The sequence below is a fragment of the Artemia franciscana genome, chromosome 19 (genome assembly GCF_032884065.1).
Source record: "Artemia franciscana chromosome 19, ASM3288406v1, whole genome shotgun sequence".
In the NCBI taxonomy this organism is placed as follows: domain Eukaryota; kingdom Metazoa; phylum Arthropoda; class Branchiopoda; order Anostraca; family Artemiidae; genus Artemia; species Artemia franciscana.
In genome coordinates, this window is record NC_088881.1 from 25,649,737 (window position 1) to 25,665,983 (window position 16,247).

Consider the following 16,247-nt stretch of genomic DNA (forward strand, 5'->3'; position numbering starts at 1 on the left):
CCTGTGGGTGAATTTTCTGTTTGACTCAATAATGAGATAGCTGAGATCAGGACTGCTCCTAAGGTTGGTGACACCACAGGCAATATTAATCAGGCCTACACAACCCTGCCCCATAACTCGAACATAAATTAAATAAAGTCCCAGTTATGGCATCCCTCTTTCCATGTCACCCAGGTCAGCTTGCCCCCCCCCCATTTGAGCAGTCTTGGTAAAGATGAAGACATACATTTAGAATCAGAATTTCAACCTGAACCCAAATATAATAATCACTTGGATCAGAACTGGATAATCCAATGCAAATGAACATTACAACCAAATTTGCAATGAAATTTTAAATCTAAAGGAATGTCTATTTCTCAGATATCTTATTCATAAGTTAATTGGAAAATTTACTATCCTGCAAAAAAAGAAAAACAACACATCAAGATATGGAATACAAGAGAGATATATATTATTTAGGTTTATATTCCTGGGAACAAGGGTAATGTTTATATTACCCTGAACATTACCAAACATTCTGTAGGTAATGTTTATATTAACAGATTATTCAGATAGCTAAGGAATAAACTTACCTCTATAGTCAGAACTGCATCCTGAATCCAAATTTAACATCCATTTGCATCAGAAATTAACTTTATCTTAGCCTCAAGATATACCAATTCAGGGTAAATGTTTGTATATTAGGGGTGGGGCAATGGTAAATTTTATTTTTGATGCAAATGAATGTTAAATTTTGATTCAAGTAGCAATTCTGACAACAGAGGTAGATTTGTTTCTTAGCTATCTGAATAATCCATTAATATAAACAATACTCAGGAACATAAGGAGAGGATGCATTGTCTGAGCAGTAAATATATTCATAATGAGTACCAGCAGGGGAGAATATGGTAGGCCAATCACTATAACCACCAACAACTCACTGTAGCACCAAGCCATCTGAGACCAAGATAGCACCACAATTTGTTTCTCTATCCTGATCTATTTAAAGTCTCCCTCTCAAAACCCTCCCAGGAAGTTCAAGTTTACCTTAAATCCTTTTACACAACCTCTTTTTATCCTAAGCTATTTAGAATTACCTGCTTGTTGCTTAGCAAAAAGATAATATTTGGCAATCTGTAATTCTATATTTATAGAATCTGTCCTAGCCATCTCAATCTTTCTATCATTATACCCCTAGGGAACAGGATAGAACCATATTTTTTATACAGCTTCATGTTTAAAATATGGCTAGTTAGATTAGTGCCCAAAACAGTCTGTCAAGAAACCCTTTCATCATTATGATACTTCCTTCAGAATGGCCTCTGTCCTATACTTATAACATAACATTCTTCCATAAATGTTTCTGAAGTCTTTAGTAGGAAGGAAGAGGGAAAAAGGGTGAGGTAGTAGGCCTACTTTAAACACCTTTCCTTGGTCCCACTTTGTGCTGTAGATTCATCTGCAAGCTCAGCAGCTTCCTGATATAGTAAAAACACTTTCTCTATTGTAATTTCAGATCTTATTTTTGCCCTGTTGGTGTTTCTAGGGCTTGTTAGCCAACCAAAGCTTTTGATGCATTTAAGGAAAACAACTGAGTTTCCTTAAACAGCACCCTTGTAGTTACGTACTCACCCCAAGATTACCAAAATGAAAATCCAAAATAATAAGAGCAAATTCGCAATTCCAAGAGATCCAACAACCAATGAAAGGGTCAATGTTAACCATCCATAAGATATTTTTCCCATTTCTTAGTTGACATTTTGAACTTTTCCAGGATTCATAATTTCGATTGACATCTATTCAACTTCAAATCATACGTATTAGTAGATGGCAATATTGTACAAAATATTAGCAGGATAGCATATTCAGCTTATTGTAAAGATGTTTATTGTTGCTGTTACTGGAGGAATCGCAAGTGGGAAAAGCACAGTTTCGATGATATTTTCTGAAAAAGGCATTCCAGTTATTGATTCAGATGTTATTGCACGTGAAAGTAAGTTAATCCTGTTTTTTACTGGTAAAACTAGATGGCTCTTATGTCAACGAGCTGATTGTAATTAATAATAAGCTAAATTAAAAGGACGGTTGTGAGCATCACAATTCTAGAAGAAGCATTTTCAAACCCTCCCATTGAAATTTTCCAGCCCAATCGAGCATAAATTGAAATTTTATCTTCTTGCTTTTCATTTCTAATTTGATTTTGTTGCAGGGGAATAATTTGAAGTTGGCTTATTAATCTTTTATTGTTTTTTCCAGATTGAAAGTATAAGATTAAAAAAAAAGTTTTTGTATTCTTGCTATTGTAAATATACAAGACACCAAGTGTTTGTGCTTCTAACATTTCGTGAGCTTATACGTGGTCGAATGTGTTGTTATCAGGCAAATTGAAATGAAAGCAATAATTAATAATTAATAGTCATTGTCCTGTAGTTGTGCAGGGAATTTGACCTAAGCTTGGTAATACAGGACCAAGAGATCAAACCCGGCTGTAGCAACACACTGCAGGGACCTTAGTAGTCAAATATCATAGTTAATCCGATTACTTACTATTAGACAACATTGATTTTGGGCTACCCTCAGAGGCGGATTGGGCTGGAGGACTAGGGGGCAATTGTCCCCTGGGCCGGTCGGTTTTGGGCCGCATCAGGCCGGTCTTTTTTTCTACGTACGAGAGTGCACTCCACATAATTTTCAACAAAAATTCGTCGTGACATCTTTTCGGTTGTGTTATTATGGGCCTGAATCTCACACATCAGCCCCTTCACATCCAGCTCAAGGTTCATCCAGCTTATCCTCATGTTTTGCACCAGGCCTATCCTGGCTATTTTAAAACCCGTGCTAATAATTTCGTCATAAATTGAGGCAAAGCTTTTCAGCTCTGACCTCAGCTAGTCATAAGAAACCTTCACCATCTCTGCAACATTTTGAAGGGCCAAATCTGGCATTTAAACTCGATGCATAAGGCAGAATAAGTTGGGCTGCAAGGAATAGCCGTTTGTTGTTTGAAAGTAAGTAAGTAAAGTAAGCCGTTTGTTGTTTGAAAATGTTTTGTTCAGGCTTGTTGTTATTTACTAAATTACTAACCTGAACTCTTCGACTCGACATTAATATTCCGGATCTTAAGGTCAAGAATCTTTTCTCATTTCTCCCATCATGCACCTGCTTCAGATGAAATTTTTGAGTCAAAGGAAATGGTATTTTTCACTGACAACTAAACGTGCACTACATCGAGGATGTTTTCCGTCACTGGAAAACATCCAAAAAAGCGATTTTTCTTTTGCCTACCAACGAGTTTTACTAATTTTCTGTAACCTTTTCGACTTAGAATGTCCTTCTTATGTGTTCTTTACTTGTTGTCGCCATAGGCACATTCGTATTTGCGACAGTAGTATAGTGATTGCCGGTTCTGCCCCTACCTATCTCATCCATTCAATTTACATCGTTTTAACATCAAATACGCACAAATTGAACTTTTCCCATCCCTACATTCAATATGAAAACAGATCCTTGGAAATCAAAGTTTGGTCTCTTTTTTTGTACTTTTCACATTGTTAACACGGGTTCCAGGCCCCACCTAGTTCACCCCATCAATTTACTCGCTTTTCAATTGAAATCAAACCATTTTAAATGAAAATTTTCGATATTTTTACAAAATCCCATCATGAGCTTTAAGATCAAAACAGGTCTTGTGAAATATAAATTTGATGAATTTGTGAAATAGGAGTTTAATTATATTCCATTTTTCCTACACTAATAAAAAAATGTAATAATTTAATGTGATATATTATTTAATGGATAGTTCGATATCAACACCTAAATAATTCCTATTATATTTCTCTTCTCTTTCTATAACCTTTAAAATAATACCTTTATCTATTTTTTTAATTTCTTTTCAAGATCAGCTGCTTTAGAATCAAAAGACTTAGTTCCAAATAGAGCAACCATTTCACCTTGAAAATAAATAATGGTGACGAGATTCTTTCCATATTTAGTTAAAACACATTTCATTGTGTTAATCGTATATTCCATTCTAATGTCCAAATCTTCTTTCATATTGAATCGATTATATTTATTTACCATTTTCATTTCGTTTAAAGTTTTCTCCATTTTTTAATAACAATTATATTAAACAAATTTTCTGAATCAGAAATAATGTTTATTCCTTTAATAACCTTTGGCTTTCTTCCCAGATATCTTTCACAAGTGAAAGTTTTCTGGGAAGAAATCCAAACTCGCGTCAAAAACAAGTTGAGCAATGACGCGTTATTTGGTTAGATGGTATGCATAGCCTCGGAATTCTAGGAAAAGATGGTTTGTATTCTTAAGTTTTTGAAGAATATAGTGTGGAAAGTAAAAAGGGTTTTATTTATGTGTTAAACTTTACCGACTTTTGGCAATAAATTCTTCTAAGAATTTAGAAGAAATTCTTAATAGAATTTCTTCTAAATTCTATTATTAATATATATTAATTAATATAACTATTATAAGTATAACAGTTATATTTATATTAAATACAACTATTTAATATAACGGTTATATTAAATAACCATTTAATTTCACTCGTTTCATTTATTTTTAACGGGGAAAAAAACTATAACGTTTTGCGTAAATTATTTTCTCGTTTGATTATTTCTTCATTAGTCAATTCACCCGATTTATACACAGCAAGCAATTCTAAATACAATGAACAAGCAGTATTATACTCAGCCTTTCTTTCTGCTATTCTTAGATCTCTTCAAGTATTTCAATTAGAACTGTCCTAAGACTTAAAGTAGCAAGGGGTAGCATAGAGAAAGCAGATAAACCTGAAGCACTAAACATCAATTTAGATACTAAGAAAGCATCACGAACATTTCCATAATATTTACAACTTCTAGGATAAACAAATAATCTCTTTTCTAATTCTTCTTCCATTCATATATGATACTAAACTTAGAATAAAATTCTGTGGATCCATTCCCTGAAATCTTCTTTTTATATAATCAACACACGAATGACCAAAATTCACATCGTTGAAATTTTGGACTGGAGTAGAATGAGGTCAGAACTGAAAAGCTTTGCCCCAATTTATGACGAAATTATTAGCACGGTTTTAAAAAATAGCCAGGATAGGCCTAGTGTAAAACATGAGGATGGACTGGATGAACCTTGAGCAGGATGCCAAGGGGCTGATGTGTGAGATTCAGGTTCCTGCAGTTTGCGCAACAACTGCATAATTTGCGCGTATTGAGGCTCAACATGTGCTCATTAGCTTATACTTAAGTTTTTCTTGCCTAAGAATATCTGCTGACTATTTCGTTTTCTCAAGTCAGCTGTAAAAGATCCTTTTGGAAACTGAAGCTCATCAGAACAAGGTTAAGAATTATAATATCAAATCATCTCTTGGAAACATTCATTTTGATGTCATATGAGCGGGAACCGCTTGATTTAGTGCAGTTTGAAGATGTTTAAGAAGGCGTGAAAAGAGATTCGAAGACTTTAACATCCCTTTTGTCAGTGCTGTACTTTTTTCCTCTTTTTTTAAATTATTTTGTTTTGTATCTGATCAAAATATGTATTTTGTTTTCTGATGGAAATTCGAAAAACTCTCAGTAGTGTTAAACATCCTTCTGAAGAGGACAAATTCCGCGAATGTTCAAAGTCATTGTTCAAAGTCTTTTCTGATTAAACACATAAACAACTAAACAAATTCTTTCTATAAGGAGGGCCATAGATAGGGCCGCCTAACCCATCTGCCACCTTAGCTTTTCGCTCTCTGTCCGCCTCTGACTACACTCTTTATCACTAAAGGACTGGCAGACATTCCCTTTTCTTTGATACTAAAATCGTCGTATTTTGACAATTTGGGTTTATATTACGCCAGCTGGGAGCTATAATAGGTTGAGTTCTTTTTTGAGAGGGTTTTATTCTAATTACTATACATTTTGTACAAACTAGGCCTAAAAATTTCCATTACCAGATTTGTAATATTAAAAGTAATTTCCTATAATAGGTGGAACCTATAATAACACGATTTGTGGAACCAACAATAAGATTTTTGGAACCAGTTGCTGTTGAAGTTGTTTCTCGGTTATCCAGTCTCACTTAACGCAGTTATGATGGCTTGGGCTAACAAGTTTTCTTCTTTCAGTATTCAGATTTTATTGAATGTAAGATCAGTAATATCTGGCCGCTGGGCCATTCGGATGCAACATCTGCCCCTCTGATAATGCTGAAAGTCTATTAATTCTTACTAAAATATTCTAAGAGCTTCATTCCCTAGTTTGTATCTCCCCCTCTAGTTTGTATCCTTTAACAGGACTTATTACTTTTTATCGAAGCCTGTTTATATATAAATATTTTCAAAATTGTTTACCAATATGTTTTAAAAGTATGTTTGAATTAGGAAGTGATATTCATACACATTTTACGAGATAGTCCAATATAATTCGTCGTCCGCTTGCTATTACCCGTAGATCTCAATTTTCTTTTCGGCATCTAGGACCCCATGCATGGAATTATTTACCTACGACTTTAAGTAACATGGATATTTTTCGCGAATTTCGGCGGGAATTAAAGCTATTTTGCCTTAATATTTATGGTTTTGATAGTTGAGTGGACCTCAAGTGGAGCCAGGATGTTTGTTTCGTTTTAGGCGATACTGATCAAGTGCTTTTAGTTTCTTTTTGTTTTGTATTTTTTGTCTTTTTTTAAGTGTATTCCCGTATCAATCGAAATGCAGGGTAACTGAATATTTTTTTCTTTTTCTTTACTTTTTTCTTTCCTTTTCTTTTGTTTTCTTTTTTATTTTCCTCTCCTTTTTCGTATTGTTTTTATTTGTATGTGTATTGGGGTTGTAAGCCAAAACAAGCTTTGCTTCGGGACATTTGCTTGTTTTGTTTTGTTTATTTATATCAATAAACTCATCTTTCTCTCTCGGTCTCTCTCTTTTGTTTGCACCATTAAGTGCATATAAAGCGCATATCTTATTATATTTTGTTTTTTAACTTTTTTTTTATTGTTTATTCTTTCATTACAGTTGTCGAGCCTGGTTCAAAAGCTTGGACAGAAATAAGAGAACACTTTGGAAGCAAGGTTTTTAATTCTGATTCAACACTTAATAGAAAAGCTTTAGCAGAAATAGTTTTCAATGATGCAGAAAAAAGACGAATTTTGAATGGTATAACCCACCCTAAGATTCAGAAAAAGATGTTTTGGGAACTAGTAAAATGTTTTTTCAAAGGTAAGAGGGTGACGAATTTAAAAAAAAAAACACGTTAATCTAACTCTTAGCATTTGCTGCTTCCTGTTACGGCCTCGAAAACAAATTCAGTTTTTGAAGTAAAAAAAAAATCTTAAAAAGACTTAGACAAGAAATAGTAATAAGGAAAGGACTCTTGAGACTCGATAAATCAAAACTCAGCCAAACACATAAGAGCAATAGCAGTCATAGCATTCTGTCAGTATTTCAATTAAAACTGTCAAAAGGCCCAAAAGATGTGCCTACCGGGTCGAATTGATCTGCGCAGGCCCAGGGACAAGGACTCTAAATTATGTTTGTCATCCATTTAAAACAGAGGCCTCACAACTACGATTCGGTAAAACTTAAATAATAATTCTGTCAGAAATAGTTTTTCGATGAAAATTGAAGAACAATGCATAAAACGAATAGAAATAAAGTTATGCAACTAGACAAACATAAGACGAATGGAAATTACTAGGTATCTTTTGGAATAATTTCATAATGTACTATGCCTTTCATAATAATTCCATAATTTACTATGCCTAACATTCAAAATGAATCACTGAGATGAGAAAAGAATTTTCATACTTTTAGATAAAGGGATATGAAGGATTCATTTATTATGATTACACGGGGAAATTCGTCAAAAAATTTTCGTGTAGGGACTAGATGTAAAAAAAGATTGAATGGATATGAAAAACACTACATTGTGTTCGAGCGTGATCTGTGAAATGAGTATAAAAAAAACAACTAGCTTTAGTGGAAGTAAGATAACTAAGCATAATAAAGGACGTCTCCAAAAGAACGCCAGATTTAAATCTACTATAAATCAAATTTATGTGTTAGAAAGAAGTAAATAAACACACCCTTCACTTAAAGAGATGTTGAGATCATATGTGAAACAAAATATTGGGAATATGACCCCCCCCCCCTCCATGCTGATCCTACAAGCTTACAGTGTTTGTTTTTGCAAACTTGTGACATAGTGCACTCCGATAGGAAAAAGTAATATTTGATGCTTTAGTGATAGTTCCACCACCTCCGCCCATGCCTTTTTCTAAAACACCCTGCTTGAACTGTAATCAGAGTGCAAGGTCTTGCACTCTGTATGATCAGAAATCCCCAAACTCCATCAATAGCTTATTTGTGATAAGTCAGGCAAGCTGCATCTTATTTGAAACCTGTTCGCATAGGGATTCAACATGTATGATTGGTGGACCAAAGTAGATCGGTTTCTCGGATTTTCAGACTCAGCGTTCTTTTTTAGACACCCTATATTCATCTTTTGGGCATTATAGTAATCTGTCTAACTGAAGAAATTTGCAAAAATAGTATGCTCAGTGTCTATCAGTCAGCCTTTGTGCTCTTTCGAAAAACAAATCCATGTTTCTTAAGTTGTACGCATTAACGAAGCTTTATCTTAAAATTTACAAATCACTTGAAAAGTGTGTGTATTCTTGCATATTTGATGAGGACGTCAAGAACCAAACTGGATTCCAGAGTAAAAAGTTCGCATAGACCCCTTAATATGGCCCTCTAATAACGCTACGGAAGAGTATTTCGCCTACCGTCATTTGAGTATGTCATCCCTGTCTTCCCTGAATGACATATCTGACCTTTGACGTTAGATGATTGAAAAAGCCATAGTTTTTTTCATAGGAAGGATTAGCAGAGCAATGCATGCTAAATATAAACACTTTAATTCTCCTGATCTGCAATTTCCTCCTGGTTTTCCCTTTGAGAACAGCTTCGAAATGGTTTTTGGAAATTATCTCGAAAGGGTAGAAATGTTAGATTCAACCTTAGGCATGATAGGGATAATATATTTTCTGTTGGCAAAGTTGAATAATCTACAGAATAAATAGTTTAAATTCAGGGTACTTGATTTTTGCTTTTTTAAATTGTACTAAAAACTGGGCTTCTTCCCCCTCCAAAACGATTTGGGCCCTTTCAAAATAAAATTTCGTCTACCCCCAGATGTAACTGTCTGGGATTTCTGGAGCACTCTGAAAACGAAAATGTTCTTTGCAATGAAGAAAGTCCTTATTCTGTATGCTGTCTAATCAAATATAAATGAGATATCACTTTCCAGCATTTTCACTGGAACTTAATTACTCCTTTGAGGCTCGACATATTTCTCGGCTTCTAGGCTCGAGTCTTAACGATATTTTTTTTTCCTTTTTTGCTCCAAAGATTTGTTACTGAAAAAGAAATATCTCTCTACCCCCATACATTTTGATTGAATCCCGTTTCATTGGCTCACCAAAATACCATATACTATTTAAATCCATTATGTGTGAGTGCGTTATTGTGCAACTACAAAATCCTAATGTCTTCTTCTTACTTTAAAGGGTATCAGATGGTTGTTGTAGATGTGCCACTTCTTTTTGAAACCCGGAAGATCTTATCTTATGTAGATAAGGTGATTACTGTTTACTGGTAAGAAAATCTTTTTCTTTTTTTTACTCTTTCATATTTTGTTAATGTCAAATAATTTTCTTTGACAAATACATACAGAAAATTTTTGCAGCACTTGCTAAGATGGTGACTAAATGTTTTTTTTACTTTTTCTCCTTGATAGATATATGTGTGGTAGGGGGGGGATAACAAGAATATGATTTGATATATTTGAAACATTCTTATGCGTACAGGAAAAAGCTAGACGATAATAAACTGCACTTACAGGAACAGGTGGATCGTGAGTACCAGCAGAGGAGGCAGGCTATTCCCCCGGGAAGCAAGAAGAAATAAAAAAATATATATATATAATTACAAACATAGTAGATACTGCTATTTAAATCAGTCTCTAGCTAGTATTAATTATTCTGATATGCTCATGTTGGGATAAAGAAAAGCAACAACGACATTGAAAATTGATTTCTGGTTGTTGCATCTAAACAATATTTTGGAGACTGTCTGACGCAGAAATAAGCGAGTTTTTAAATTCTAATATTGAATATGAGGGTGGTGCAGTGCACCACCACTATCCTGTGGTGGTGCAGCGGGATGGATTTCACCTTTACAATACGGGATCAGAGTTCGGACCCAAGTGTAACAACACAGGGCAGGGCTGACACAAGTATCTTGGTTGTCAAGAAGCGTCGTTAATCCGAAACAATACAACTTGAGGTCTACCTTTTGTTCCATTATACATTTCCAAATTATCTAGAACGTCTATTAAGTTTATGTTAGTCTTGGACATGGAATTATATTTAGTTGTGTTTTAAAATGCTAGGCTAAATATGTTAGGCTAATAGCATGCATTCGAATTAAATAATTTGACTTCTATTCCTCAAAAATGACCAAGTTTCTTTCAGTAACATTAAATTTGATTGCAATCCAGTCTTAGCAGAAATTTTGAGGCATTTCCTAGCTCAAATTCTATTAAGCTTTCTTCACTCGGCTTGGGTCCACAGTTTAGCTAGTAGGTTGCAGTCCCTACCAGCGATAGTGATTTCCGTTTCTTGGCTCTTCATCCTGGAAGAAACTCACAGAGTCATGCCACTGACCCCGTTCCAATCAAAATAACAAGCGACAACTGGACTTAACCCCTGTCATCACGGACAAAAGATTTCGAGTCTAGCATGCTAGCGTTTGCGTCTCTCATGCTATAAATCAAACAGTTCGTGGTAACGAACTGTAGTAAGGAGCGACCCGGCTCAATAGTAAACGAAACTCTAAAAATCGGATTTTCATGCTGATTTTAAATATATAAGTTTCATCAAATTTAGTCTTTGTCATCAAAAGTTACGAGCCTGAGAAAATTTGCCTTATTTTGGAAAATAGGGGAAACACCCCCTAAAAGTCATAGAATCTTAACGAAAATCACACCATCGCATTCAGCGTATCAGAGAACCCTGTAGCAAAATTTCAAGCTCCTATCTGCAAAAATGTGGAATTTCGTATTTTTTTGCCAGAAGTAAGATCACGGGTGTGTGTTTATTTGTTTGTTTGTTGTTTTTTTTTTTTTTTTACCTTTTGCCAGGGGTCATCGTATCGACCAAGTGGTCCTAGAATGTTGCAAGAGGGCTCATTCTAATGGAAATAAAATGTTCTAGTGCCCTTTTTAAGTGACCAAAAAATTAGAGGACACCTAGGCCTCCTCCCACGCTCATTTTTTTCCCAAAGTCAACGGATCAAAACTTTGAGATAGTCATTTTGCTCCGCATAGTCAAAAATCATAATAACTATGTCTTTGGGGATGACTTACTTACTCCCCCACAGTCCCTGGGGGAGGGGCTGCAAGTTACAAACTTTGACCAGCGTTTACTTACAGTAATGGTTATTGGGAAGTGTGCAGACGTTTTCGGGGGGATTCTTTTGGTTTGGGGGGTTGGGTTGAGGGGAGGGGGATATGTGGGAGGATCTTTCCTTGGAGGAATATGTCATAGGGGAAGAGAAACTCAATGAAAAGGGCGAGGGATTTCCTAGCATTACTATAAAAAAAAACAATGAAAAAAATAAACATGAAAAAGTTTTTTCAATTGAAAGTAAGGAGTAGCATTAAAACTTAAAACAAACAGAGACTACTAAGCATATGAGGGGTTATAAAAATACTTTAGCATAAAGAGCGAGGTATTTAGGAGGAGATAAATACATCGCTCTTTATGCTAAAGTATTTTTAGTAATTTCAACTACTTATTCTACGGCCTTTCTGATTCAGGGGTCATTCTTAAAGAATTGGGACAAAACTTAAGATTTAGTATAAAGAGCGAGGTATTAACGAGGGGACAAACCCCCTCATATACATAATAAAAATATAAGAATATAAAAGTTTGTTACGTAAGTTAATTCTTAAGTTACGTATATTTTTACTAATAAAAACGTTCGTTAAAAATTAAAAGTTCTAGTTGCCTTTTTGAGTAACCGAAAAATTGGAGGGCAACTACGCCTCCTTCCCCACCCCTTATTTCTCAAAATCGTCTGATCAAAATTAAGAGAAAGCCATTTAGCCAAAACAAGAATTAGTATGCAAATTTCATTTTAATAATTTATGTGCGGAGAGCTAAAATCAAACATGAATTAATTCAAAAACGTTCAGAAATTAAATAAAAAAAAAATAGTTTTTTTAACTGAAAGTAAGGAGCGACATTAAAACTTAAAACGAACAGAAATTACTCCGTATATGAAATGGGTTTTACCCTCCGCAATCCCTCGCTCTTTACGCTAAAGTTTGACTCTTTGCCACAATTCTAATTTTTAAAACAATTAAAAACTTTAGCGTAAAGAGCGAGGGATTGCGGAGGGGAAAACCCATTTCATATACGGAGTAATTTCTGTTCGTTTTAAGTTTTAATGTCGCTTCTTACTTTCAGTTAAAAAAACTAGTTTTTTTTTATTTAATTAAAATACAAGCCAACTCAGTGTAATAATAAAGAAAAATAAAGTAAGTAAAGTGTGACCATAAAATAGTGATTATTTGCTAATCTAGTTCTGATTGATTTTTTTTTCTTTTACAGTAAAACACGTGTTTTTATACCTCAAACACCGTCCAGCACTCACCAAAAAACCTAAGAATTAATTTTGATTTTTTTTTCTTTGACTCTTTCTCACAACTCTACTTTTTAAAACAACAAAAAACTTTAGCGTAAAGAGCAAGGCGTTGAGGAGGGGACAACCCCTTTCATATACGGAATAATTTCTGTTCGTTTTAAGTTTTAATGTCGCTCCTTACTTGCAGTTTAAAAACTTGTTTTTTTAAATTTAATTTCTGAACTGTTTTTAATTAATGCATGTTTTGATTTTAGCTCACCGCACATGAATATTTAAGACGAAATTTGCATATTAATTTTTTTTTGGCTAAACAACTTTCACATAGTTTTGATCGGACGATTTTGATAAAAAAAAAGGGGGTGGGGTAGGAGGCCTAGTAGCACTCCAATTTTTGGTTACTTAAAAAGGCAACTAGAACTTTTTATTTTTTTACAAACGTTTTTATTAGTAATAAATATGCGTAACTTACGAATTAACTTACGGAACGAAATTCTATGTTTGTATATTTTTATTACGTATATGAGGGGATTCTCCTCCTCGTCAATACCTCGCTCTTTACACTAAAGCTTCAATTTGGTCCCAATTATTTAAGAATGACCACTGAATCAAAAAGGCCTTAGAATAAATAGTGGAGACGAACCCCCTCATAAACGCAATAATTTCTTTTCGTTTTAGGTTCTAATGCTGCTCCTTACTTTCACCTGAAAAAACTTTTTTTTTAGTTATTTTCTCATTGCTTTTTAAATGCTAGAAAATCCTGTGGCCCCTTCATGGAAATTTTCTTTCCTCATGACAAATTCCTCCATGGAAAGATCCGTAACCCTCTTTTAACATGAAAAAGCCCCCTGAAAACGTCTGTACACGTCCCAATAACCATTACTATAAGTAAACAATGGTCAAAGTTTGTAACTTGCAGCCCCTTCCTCGGGAACTGTTGGGGATTAAGTCGTCCTGAAAGATATATTTATTGAGTTTTTCAACTATCGTGAACTTTTTGATCCAATTTTTTGATCCAGTTTACTTTGGGTAAAAAATGAGCGTGGAAGGGGGCCTAGGTGCCCTCCAATTTTTTTGTTCACTTAAAAAGGGCACTAGAACTTTTAATTTAAGTTAGAATGAGCCCTCTCGCGACATTCTAGGACCACTGGGTCGATACGATCACCCCTGGGGAAAAAATAAAAATAAATAAAACAAATAAACACGCACCCGTGATTTCTGGGAAAAATAGAAAATGCCACCTTTTTGTAGATAGAAGCTTGAAACTTCTACAGTAGGGTTCTCTGATACGTTGAATCTGTTGGTGTGATTTTCGTTAAGAGTTTTTGACTTTTAGGGGGTGTTTCCTCCTATTTTCTAAAATCAGGCAAATTTTCTCAGGCTTTTGATGGGTAAAATTAAACTTGATGAAACTTATATGTTTAGAATCAACGTAAAAATGCGATTCTTTTGATGTAACTATCGGTATCAAAAATCCGTTTTTAGAGCTTTGGTTACTATTGAGACTGGTCGCTCATGACAAAAGTATACATGGCTCAGATACTTATGGCTGCAATTTTCTAGCTGTTCAAAGGGGAAACAAAAGATTTTTCGCTTTTCAAGGGGTATCAATATAATTTTTTCTTCTATTTTGTTTTGCATTGAGGGTTTTCTCGACCCAGCAATATGATGCTACAACTTTTTAGTCAACCGAAAACAAAAAGTTTTGGGACCCTATTTTCGGAGCGGTTACTATGGAACTGATCGGAAACAGCAAGTTTTAGGCCATTTTCAGCCTATTGACAACCTTCTCCGTAACAATGGAATAGTTGATCTACTTAATGTTTCTTCCAGTCAATGGTTTTCTTTTATTTTTGTTTTACTACTTTTGGGCTCTGTATTTTGGAGGCCTGTGCCCTAACTTAAGCATATAAGATTTTTGACCCTACTTTTGGATGATTCAAGTTTTCTTTTAATTCTTTTCTTGTGCTTTGGGGTTCCCATGAACCAACGACTAAGATATAGGTATCAAAGAGATCAGAAAAATTCTCCCATTTTAGGTGGCCCACATCTCAAAATGAAAACTGTTGTACTTTTCGGCCAACCGTGTAGGGCTAAACAGAAAGCAGGTCGTCCATGGTTGGGGTGGGAGGATGTTATAAAGGGAGATTTAAGGGAAATGGGAACTTCCTGGGAGGGTGTAAAGAGGTTTTGAATAGATTTTGAAGGAGGAGCGTGCGTAGTTGTGTTGGCCTTAGGTGGTTTGGTGCTGCGGTGAGTTGTTAGTAGTAGCAGTAGTTATAATAAAAAAAAATGGTCCTTTGTTCAGTAGGGACATTGACTAGGGAGAGGGATAATTTATTTTCCCTCTACATTTTGGGAAATACCTTTTCTGTACATCAATTTATGAAAAAAAATCCTTGTCCCCCTCTTCATTTTGTGAAATTGCGCCCATTTTTAAGCTTCTACAACCACTCTATCTGTACGAACTGGCCTTGTAAAGGATGAAGAAATTCATAAATAAAGCATTACATTGAAACCTCATGCCTCTTTAGGTTACTATGGCAGCGCTAGGAGAACTGTAGGGATTTTTAACTATTATATAAGAATAAATATGCGGCGAAAGTACGAATAAATGCTGAATAGTCAATTCTTAGCTCTATCTACCACCCTATCTACCTATATACTTTTTTCATGCTCACTTCAAAATTTTTCAGTGACGAAGAGACACAGCTTGAAAGGCTTCAAAAGCGAATGGATATGACTGAAGAAGAGGCTAAGAAACGAATTGCTGCTCAAATGCCACTAAAAGAAAAATGCGATATGTCTGATTTTGTTATTGACAACACTGGACCACGCGAAAATACAAAAGAAGAAACAGAGAAAATAATTCAGTATTTACAAAGTTTAAATTTACATTGGGAAAACAAGCTAAGGATGTTTCTTCTTTCTCTTGCAATCTTGGTTTTTCTGGGAGTGACGCTTGGGGGTTTCTATCTTCTATTGGCTGGCAAACTCAAAGTGTCTAAATAGTGTTTTTTCTCATTTTGTTTTTAGTTATTTTATTTTAGCTCGATTAAAAAAAAAAATTGATTGCTATTATATATTCTAAATTACAATTTAGTACTTCATTTTTCAAAAACTACTAACTGCTTAAGAGTGGATCAAATAAAAACAATATGAAACACCAGAAGAGGAGCTCGAGTAAAGATTCGCAAAAATAGGTGGTTTAAACTAAAGACCAGTGTGAGCTAAGTGAATAGAGGGAAAAGTAACAGACTATATTAGCGAGGGCTGAAAGCCTGATAATGTCACTTGCGAGGGCTGAAATTCTGAGCAAGGAGAAGAGGTTGACATCTGGCTATATCTGTCAGGGTTAAAGGCAAAGGTAAGCTGCGAAGGTGATTGTAAGTTGCCACTTCTGCTAATGTTGACCTGATTCTGGCAAACTACGGTTTCGAGCTTTTGAACCTCACAAAGGTTTTTTGATGCCATCTCTCTCCAGTCGCTCGGTGAGCAGCTAGGGTCTCACCCTCATACTATTGTGTCGTGATTTGTTTAATATTTTTTTTTATAA

General features: G+C 34.8%; 2 protein-coding genes across 2 annotated transcripts in view; one reads left to right on the forward strand and one right to left on the reverse strand.

Annotated features, from left to right (window-relative positions):
• Positions 1–1,795, reverse strand: part of LOC136039472 (sorting nexin-13-like) — an 88,789-nt gene extending 86,994 nt beyond the window's left edge. Inside the window, exon 1 of the mRNA XM_065723249.1 lies at positions 1,612–1,795. Coding sequence (XP_065579321.1) covers positions 1,612–1,724 — 113 coding nt within the window. The 5' untranslated portion in view covers positions 1,725–1,795. The remainder of the gene's footprint in view (positions 1–1,611) is intronic.
• A 2-nt stretch (positions 1,796–1,797) lies between these two features.
• LOC136039475 (dephospho-CoA kinase domain-containing protein-like) lies at positions 1,798–15,772 on the forward strand. The gene is made up of 4 exons (XM_065723251.1): positions 1,798–1,972; positions 6,998–7,201; positions 9,553–9,640; positions 15,388–15,772. The coding sequence occupies exons 1-4, from the start codon at positions 1,861–1,863 to the stop codon at positions 15,701–15,703; spliced, it is 720 nt and encodes a 239-aa protein (XP_065579323.1). The 5' UTR covers positions 1,798–1,860; the 3' UTR covers positions 15,704–15,772.
• Positions 15,773–16,247: the final 475 nt, after the last annotated feature.

Bases quoted from the DNA above. Each gene is read 5' to 3' on its own strand.
- LOC136039475 (XM_065723251.1), top strand. From the start codon at position 1,861: ATGTTTATTGTTGCTGTTACTGGAGGAATCGCAAGTGGGAAAAGCACA. The intron at 7,202-9,552 runs GTAAGAGGGTGA...CTTACTTTAAAG, and splicing joins AGTAAAATGTTTTTTCAAAG to GGTATCAGATGGTTGTTGTA. The intron at 9,641-15,387 runs GTAAGAAAATCT...AAAATTTTTCAG, and splicing joins AAGGTGATTACTGTTTACTG to TGACGAAGAGACACAGCTTG.